A 9528-nucleotide genomic window follows, 5' to 3' on the forward strand; every position below is an offset into this window, starting at 1 on the left:
CATAGATACCTGCAAACATAAAAATATGTCCATGATATGTCATGATTAGAAAATAAGGTTCCTGGCCAAGTGCCATGGCTCACGCCTGTAATCCCAGCATTTTGAGAGGCCGGGGCAGGCAGATCACTTGAGCCCAGGAGTTCAAGACCAGCCTGGGCAACATGGCAAAACCTCATCTCTACAAAAAATACAAAAATTAGCTGGGCATGGTGGTGTGCACCTGTAGTCCCAGCTACTCAGGAGGCTGAGGTGTGAGGATTGCTGGAGCCAGGGAGGTAGAGGCTGTAGTGAGCCAAGATTGCACCACTGCACTCCCACCTGTGTGACAGAATGAGCCCCTGTCAAAAAACAAAACAAAACAAAACAAAAGGCTCCTAAAGTGCAATTTTTAAAAACAAATGATTACTTATAGCAAAAAGGCTAGAGGACACATGCAAATGTGTACAGTATTTATCTCTGAGTAATAGAACTATGGGTGTTTTTCATTTTCTTCTTTTACACCTTTATGTAATGTGTTAATATTTTATCATTAGGGAAAAAAAACAGCAAAGCTATTTTCAGCTTGAAATGAAAAAAAGTTGATAAAGGGGATTGGGGCTTGGGTGATTAAAGGCAAGCATGTGAGTCAGACGTGGCCTCCCAGCCCCTGCTGAACTGTTGCGCTGTCGCCAGACACTCAAGTTGCTATCAGGAGCACTTTTCTCTGTCAAAGTGACTGGCTTTTGTCATGCAATCCCCAAGTTATAATGGGAGGGTAGGATAGGCCCCAGAGCAGTCAGCTGAGCCAGCCCCGCTCAGTGAGTCTGTCCTCTGGGGCTCGCCATGCCCCCAGCCTCCGCATGGGGAACACCATCAGGGCCCTCGTGGCCTTCATCCCTGCTGACCGTTGCCAGAACTATGTGGTCAGGGACCTCCGTGAGATGCCACTGGACAAGATGGTGGATCTGAGTGGGAGCCAGTTACGCCGCTTCCCCCTGCACGTGTGCTCCTTCAGGGAGCTGGTCAAGCTCTACCTGAGCGACAACCACCTCAACAGCCTGCCTCCGGAGCTGGGGCAGCTACAGAACCTGCAGATTCTGGCCTTGGATTTCAACAACTTCAAGGCTCTGCCCCAGGTGGTGTGCACCTTGAAACAGCTCTGCATCCTCTACCTGGGCAACAACAAACTCTGCGACCTCCCCAGTGAGCTGAGCCTGCTCCAGAACCTCAGGACCCTGTGGATCGAGGCCAACTGCCTCACCCAGCTGCCGGATGTGGTCTGTGAGCTGAGACTCCTTAAGACTCTGCATGCCGGCTCCAATGCCCTGCGTTTGCTGCCAGGCCAGCTCCGGCGCCTGCAGGAGCTGAGGACCATCTGGCTCTCGGGCAACTGGCTAACTGACTTTCCCGCTGTGCTGCTTCACATGCCCTTCCTGGAGGTGATTGATGTGGACTGGAACAGCATCCGTTACTTCCCCAGCCTGGCCCACCTGTCAAGTCTGAAGCTGGTCATCTATGACCACAATCCTTGCAGGAACGCACCCAAGGTGGCCAAAGGCGTGCGCCGTGTGGGGAGATGGGCAGAAGAGACGCCAGAGCCCGACCCTAGGAAAGCCAGGCGCTATGCGTTGGTCAGAGAGGAAAGCCAGGAGCTACAGGCACCAGTCCCACCTCCTCTACTTCCTCCTACCAACTCCTGAGGAGCTTCAGTTGCAAGTCAATGCCAAGGACCCAACTGCAGCACGTTCTGGAAGCCTCTCCACTGGGGTGGAAAGGATGGCTCTGGGTCATTTGGGAGTGGCTCTGCTAGTAGAGACTGATGGAGAGAGCCAGGTGGAATGCCATAAATCACACTGAGAAAATATTTCTGGCGAACAGCTCCTCTTCCAGAGGGGAGTTGTGTGCCAATGATGGCATGACAATCCAGAGATCATAACTTCTTTGCAAGAAAACAGCTTCTCCACACAGATATTTTGAAACACTGAAGAGCAAAAGGGGCTGGGACACTCTGAACTCCTGCACTCTCTAGAAGTGACTGGTCATGAGGCTCATGAGTTCCTCAGATAAGGTATTTGTCATAAAACTAAATATTCTGGTGGTCTGTCCCTTTGCAGGACATATTTTCTTTACTGTAAATGACCATAAACAGTATCAATGTATCACTGAGGCCACTGAAAAAGACATTTCTACCTAGGCAATTAGTCAGATTCACAGAAAAAAAGTTGTTTGTTGTTGTAAAGGCTCAAGATGAAACTATTTCGCCAGCAGTTTAGTGCCTGCTGAAAACATCCCTGATGGACAATATCTCTTGGTGGACTCCAGCTGCCCCTTTTATTATTATTAGAGACAAGGTCTCACTCTGTTGCTAGGCTGGAGTGCAGTGGCACAATCATGGCTCACTGCAGCCCCGAACTACTGGGCTCAAGCCTTCCTCCCGCCTCAGCCTGCCCAGTAACTGGTACTACAGATGTGCACACCTGGCTAAGTCTTTAATTTTTTCGTAGAGATGAGGTCTTGCTATGTTGCCCAAGCTAGTTTCAAACTCCTGGGCTCAAGCGATGCTCCTGCTTCAGCCTCCCAAAGTGCTGGGGTTACAGGCATGAGCCACCACACCCAGCCTTCAGCTGTCACCTTAAACTTGCTGATGCTCATGCTGATTTAGTTCATTTTCCCTAAAAGGTTTGACCCAAGATCTGCTCCCAACAGTTTACTGTCACTGACAGTGTTGGAAGTCATCTGAAAAGAGAACCTCTGTGGCAATGCAGTCTCATTAAAGTCAAGCCTTGTTGTGATTCCTGTCTACCTCCCTGAAGCAAAGCCCTTCTGTTTATTCACACTAATGAGCCAGAGCTGAGCTAAATTGAATCCCTGTCCTTGGAGGAAAACCACATTTCCAGAAGCATGTTAGTTTAAACGTAGTAGGTGAGAAATGTGTTCACTTGAAACAAGCACTTTGAAATTTGAATAGCAAGTTGTAGTGTATATAGGAAGTCTCTGCCTCTTTCGCCTAGTATCTCTGCCTTTGTTTCAATTTGTTTTGATTTTTACAGACTGTTTTGACAATGTATAAACCAAGGTATTTTGTTTTTTGAAAGTATGTAAATTGTGACCTTCCCACAAATATATAAACTTTAAAGAAATTGTTGTCAGTGGGTAATTTAATAATACAATTCTTCATGTACTTGAACCTTTTCAGCAAACAAGGACACAAAGTGTCATCTTAACTAAAACATACAGTACCAAGTTTTTAAAAGGACCTTTTCCATAAAAGCATCTTAACCCAACAAAGTTTGGTTCTAAAATGACATTACACAGCAGACCTATTTTCATGTATGTCTTCCTACCAGAAATATTTCCTGCTAAACTAGAGGAAGGATGATATTGCATAATTCCTTCGTATCGCCACCTCCCATCTGCAGAGCATTTGCAACCCATTGATCAGACTGCCAAAAAAGGCTCCTTTAATCATTTAATGTAATAGGTTTAAACTTTCAGGTCAAACATATTTAACTCCTTTAGAAACAAGTCCATATTTCTGTTGGACAGTTAGGATTTATCTCATTCCTAATGACGGAAGCCAAATTATACTCAGCTGATGCTAGAAACTTTTGTCAACAGAACTTGCATTCTAAGCTTAATCTATAGCAAGGTTTATAGATTGCTGACTTTCTTTTGACCCTGTCTTACCCTTCCCAAGATTAATCGGCCATTCTGTAGTTGCAGACTATAACCATAAAACAGAGTGAAGCCAATTGATCCATACAGAACTCTCATCTAAAGAGCTAACTGGTCTGAATCAGTAGTCAAATTATAAACATTTTGACCCATAATCAAGCTGTTTTCTTCTAAAACAATCAATATACAACGAACATTTCTCAAATGGTATGGTCAAGTGTTCGCTGTTGAATGTGCATTCCAAAAATGTTTTCACTGTAGATTTTCAATCAATTTTTTTTTTTTTTTTTTTTTTTTTTTTGAGACAGAGTCTCACTCTGTCGCCCAGGCCGGAGTGCAGTGGCGCTATCTCGGCTCACTGCAAGTTCCGCCTCCTGGGTTCATGCCATTCTCCTGCCTCAGCCTCCCGAGTAGCTGGGACTACAGGTGCCCACCACCACGCCCGGCGAATTTTTTGTATTTTTAGTAGAGACAGGGTTTCACTGTGTTAGCCAGGATGGTCTTGATCTCTTGACCTCGTGATGCACCCACCTCAGCCTCCCAAAGTGCTGGGATTACAGGCGTGAGCACCGCGCCCGGCCTTCAATCAATTTTATAAAGTACATAAATGCATACTTACATTTCTATAACCATTCTAATAGTTTCCAGAAATGTTGACACAATTAGAAAGTAAAGAAAATGTTGAAGCACCAAATGTAACTTTTTTGCTCCTGATTTTTAAGTCTTGAAACTCAAAGTGTTAATGCATCAAAGGGAAAATGTCTTCCAGAAGTTTACACAAGATTTTAGATTCCATAAATAAGAGTGATGCCAACTGAAATCTTTAACATGGAATCAATGGAAATGAATCAGCAACCAAGTTTGCTTCTTTATTTTGTCCTAAAATGCAACATCTCTAGAGTTTGTAATTTTACACTTAAAAGTGGGTTTGTGCCCTAATAATCAACTGAACTCAAACTAAAGGCACATATCCAACACAGTGAACCAGAAGCAATGTAGCATAGTGGCTAAGAGCATGGCCCTTCAGACTACCTGGGTTCAAATCCTAGGCTTACCATGTACTAGTCAGTTATCATCTATGTGCCTCAGTTTCCTCATCAGTAAAATTATAACAGTTTCTGCAGAGCACTGTAAGGATTAAACCAATTACTGTGTATAAAATGCATAGAACAGTGCCTGGCATGTGACAGTGAAGGTTTATATAAAATGTTCTTTTACTAAGTATTACACCATGCAGCACAACACCTATATTTACCCTAAAAGCAAGTTTAATTCCTTAATTTTTTTTTTTAAGTGGCATCCCATGATTTGAAGGAGAAAAAAAAAGTGGCAATAGAACAAAAAAGCTGTTTTCTCTTCAGAAAATTTTCAACCATAATATCTAAAGTCCTGAATATAAGAAATATAACCACAATTTGGTCAAATGCTCCTGGCTTACCAAAATAGGAAAACACACAGACATGATTACCAAGGATGCATTTGCAAATTTCTAAATGAATATACTTTGTTCCTTATCTATTATTCTAGAATTAATCACCAAAGTACTTGAAAACACGGGACTATTCCTTGGCATTAAATGTGTTTCTTAAGGGGCAGGAGGCATGTGACTGAAGACATCGGTCCTGTTAGATACTTTTACTCTGCGTTTTGCCTTTTTTTTTTTTTTTAAGCATACTATTTTTCACCTCCATACCATAAAAAGGATACTACTACTATTTGAAAACAAGGTATGCATGCCTTTCTTTCCTTGTGGACCGTCCACTTCTGGCAAACACAAAGCAGGACTTATCATTGAATCATCAGTGCCTTTTACAGTTCCACCACACTTCTTGAAGATGGGAGATTTTATCATGTACCCAGCCCATGGGACAGGAGGAAAGGCTGACACGTAGAACGCTGCTAGAGGCCAGGTACTTTCCTCAGGTTCTTAAGTTAATTCATGTAATCTTTTCAAGACTCCTTTGAAAAGAGCTATTATACACTGCTCACAATTTTAAAATCACAAATTTGAAATCAGGGTTATCTTTAGTCTTCATATTGAGAATCTGAAAAGTTCTATAGTAATTCTGTTTCTTTTTTTTTTTTTTTTGAGATGGAGTCTCGCTGTCACCCAGGCTGGAGTGCAGTGGCATGATCTCGGCTCACTGCAAGCCCCACCTCCCGGGTTCACGCCATTCTCCTGCCTCAGCCTCCCGAGTAGCTGGGACTACAGGCGCCTGCCACCACACCTGGCTAATTTTTTGTATTTTTTAATAGAGATGGGGTTTCACCATGTTAGCCAGGATGGTCTCGATCTCCTGACCTCGTGATCCACCTGCCTCGGTCTCCCAAAGTGCTGGGATTACAGGCGTGAGCTACCGCGCCTGGCCGGTAATTCTGATTTTTAAAAAGTTTCTCTTAATATCTTCTATTGATCTAATATGTTAATACGGCACACAGCAGACTTTTATAAAGGGTTTTGTACAGAGTATTTTGTTGACTTCTATTATTCGGAGCCCTGGCAAGAAACTGCATTCACCCCATGTGATTACATGGAGAGACCTTAGTGAAGACAGGGTGAAGTGGGGGAAAAAAACAAGTAATAGCAACCCAGACACTCACAATAGCAGCAGCTGTTATCACCTGTAAGACTAAACAGTGAAAAAATGTTTTGGCTGGGCCAGAGCAAGACTCTGTCTCAATTAAAAAAAAAAAAAAAATCATTTCCCAAATCCATTAAGAGCTAAGAACCATGGTAAGAGGTGCTGCCTAACGAAGATATAGTAGCAGGTCTTGCAGGGATGCAGTTACCTCCAGAGACAAAGAGCAAAGGCAGGAAGAGAATAGATTCTGTCTCCATATCTCCTGCCAGTGCATCCTCAGTTAAAGCAATAGAAAACCAATCCACAGGGAGCTGTGAGCAAGGCAGCTAGCAGGGGTAAGCCTGCACAATCTCAATGCAGGCAAAGACTGGATTTGGGGTTGAGGAGTGTAAAATACCAAACCCAAATTATCCTTCCTCAAAGAAAAACTGAAGGTTAACTAAGATAGATTTTTTTTTTTTTCCTGTGCCAAAGACAATAGATTTTTTTTTTTTTTATTTCATAGAGATGTTTAGGTTACATTCAGCAAGGATGCAGCAATTCACTGCTGTCAGAAGCTGGGTAAGAGAACACCTGCTTCTCCACACTCCTGACAGCACAAAATGGGATCTCTCCCCACTTCGCTTCTTTTTCATTTTTTCTTCTGTCAATTTGATGATTAAAAATGTATTTTCTAGAGAAATAGGAATGATTTTATATTGTTGATGGGAATGTAAATTAGTTCAGCCATTGTGAAAGACAGTGTGGTGATTCCTCAAGGATCTAGAACCAAAAATACCATTTGACCCAGCAATCCCATTACTGGGTATATACCCAAAGGAATATAAATAATTTTACTGTAAAGACACATGCACACGTATGCTTACTGCAGCACTATTTACATTAGCAGAGACATGGAATCAACCCAAATACCCATCAACGACAGACTGAATAAAGAAAATGTGGCATATTTACACCATGGAATACTATGCAGCCATAAAAAGGAATGAGACCATGTCCTTTGCAGGGACATGGATGAAGCTGGAAGCCATCATCCCCAGCTAACTAACACAGGAACAGAAAACCAAACACTGCATGTTCTCACTCATAAGTGGGAGTTGAAAAATTAGAACATATGGGCACAGGGAGGGGAACAACACACACCAGTGCCAGTCAGGGTGTGGGGGGTGAGGGGAGGGAGAGAAATAGGACAAATAGCTCATGCATGTGGGGCTTAACACTTAGATGAGGGATTGATAGGTGCAGCAAACCACCATGGAACATGTATATCTATGTAACAAACCTGCATGTTCTGCACTTCTATCCCAGAACTTAAAGTAAAAAAAAAAAAAGAAAAAAAAGTATTCTCCTGGTTTAATTTTACTTACTTGACTTCTTGACTTCTAGTAAGTTTGAGTATCTTTTTATGTGCTTATTGGATATTTAAATTTTATCTTCTATGAATCACTTTTGTCCTTTTTCTTATGTGTTTTCTCTTACTGATTTAGAGAAATTATTTCTATTGTGAATATTAATAGTTTTGTCTGTCATATCTATTGAAAATATATTTCCCATTTCTTAGCATTTTAATTTACTTTTTGTTCATTTGTTTGCCATTAATTTTTAAAAGTATTTATGTAACAAGACAAATATATCTTTCTCATTACTGAGTTTACTGATTTGTTTGGGAGCATTTCACCAAACTAAGATAGATTTTAAGTTCCTAAGCACTTAGACAAATTTCTACGCAGTAACAATTAATTTACATTCCAAATTTCTCTTTTCATGTCACAAGTCTTGTGAAAACAAAAACCCACTGCTTCCATACTTGCTATTTCTGAGTTAAAAGAAACTCCATCCGTCACTCATACACTGTTGGTGGGAATGTAAATTAGCTCCACCTTTATGGAAAACAGTATGGTGGTATCTCAAAGAAATAAAGTTACAACTACCATTTGACCGAGCAATCCCACTACTGTGTATCTATCCCAAGGAAAAGAAATCATTTTATCAAAGACACCTGCAGTCGCAGCACTATTTACACTAGCAAAATCACAAAGCCAACCACAAGCCACCAAAAGTGGACTGGACTTTTAAGAATGTGGTACATATACACCAATGGAATACAACACAGCCATTAAAAAAAAACGTCCTTTGCGGCAACACGGATGGAGCTAGAGGCCATTATCCTAAGTGAACACAGAAGCAGAAAATCAAATATCTCATGTTCTCATTTGTAAGTGGGAACTAAACAAAAGTGACATGTGGACACAAATATGGAGGAAATGGACTCTGGGGACTCCAAAGTGTGGAGGGTAAGATAGGCATGAGGGTTGAAGTTACCTACTGGGTCCAATGTCCAATATTTGGGTGATGGATATGCTAGAAGCCCAACCCTCACCAACACACATAATACCCGTGTAACAAAGCAGCACATGTACCCCAAATCTAAAATTGTAAAAACTCCATCCTAAAACCGTTAACAGGAATTAGGTCTAGGTCCTACTTACCTCTGAAACTGGAAAGATATTTGTGAACTTGAGATTTTTCTAAAGACAACAATCAGTAAGGGCTTCAAAATACATGAAGGCAAGGTATGGCTATATTCTTGAATATAGTAGTTTCCATATTTTTACCTTTTTAAACTTTTTTATTGTCAAATCTGTTTTAAGGTCTTTGGAGAAAATATGCCTAACTCCATGCCATCTGGCCCCTCAGGATAAACTCACCTGTCCCACCACATCCTTTGTGGGTTCTGTCATATGCTCTCCTGCTCCCACCTACCTCAGTTGTGAGGATTACAATTAATGTGTGATAAAGCACTTAAAAAAATCACACAGCAGATGGTATTGTTATTCAGTGTAATTCTAATACCACATTCTTTTAGTTTTAATCACATCTACAAATATTAAAATATTGAGACAAATTCTTGGATGTCTCAACCTCCCCCGCTTCCCGCAACAAAAAAATGTTTGGTCTATCAGTGTTTCTTTAAAAATCCTTTGCTCCTTTATGGGAATGTCCCTCCATGTTAACACAGATGTCCAATAAAAACTCAACCTGTTGGGCTCTTACTTCTTGTGTATTCTGCTACATACTGATGCATTATTAACAGCCTCCAAATCTAGAGTTGCCTTTAAACCAGCGAACTCAGTCCATACTTAAACCCATTCTCATTCTCTTATCCACTTACCCAAAACAAAAAACCCTTAAAAAAAAAAAACAAAAAAAACTCAATCAATAACAATACTTAAGTCTAACCATACTCTTCTTCAGAGAAATTACCTTACAAAGCATTGGAAAGAGGTGCTGA

The 9528-nt window shown here is 41.4% G+C and overlaps 1 protein-coding gene across 1 annotated transcript; it reads left to right on the forward strand.

Moving 5' to 3' along the window:
• Positions 1-519: 519 nt before the first annotated feature.
• On the forward strand, positions 520-3119 carry LRRC10 (leucine rich repeat containing 10). The gene has a single exon (XM_030821840.1). It carries the CDS (start codon positions 840-842, stop codon positions 1677-1679), a length of 840 nt encoding a protein of 279 aa, XP_030677700.1. The 5' UTR covers positions 520-839; the 3' UTR covers positions 1680-3119.
• The last annotated feature ends 6409 nt before the right edge of the window (positions 3120-9528 follow it).

This window comes from Nomascus leucogenys, chromosome 10 (genome assembly GCF_006542625.1).
Source record: "Nomascus leucogenys isolate Asia chromosome 10, Asia_NLE_v1, whole genome shotgun sequence".
In the NCBI taxonomy this organism is placed as follows: Eukaryota; Metazoa; Chordata; class Mammalia; order Primates; family Hylobatidae; genus Nomascus; species Nomascus leucogenys.

Bases quoted from the DNA above. Each gene is read 5' to 3' on its own strand.
- LRRC10 (XM_030821840.1), top strand. From the start codon at position 840: ATGGGGAACACCATCAGGGCCCTCGTGGCCTTCATCCCTGCTGACCGT.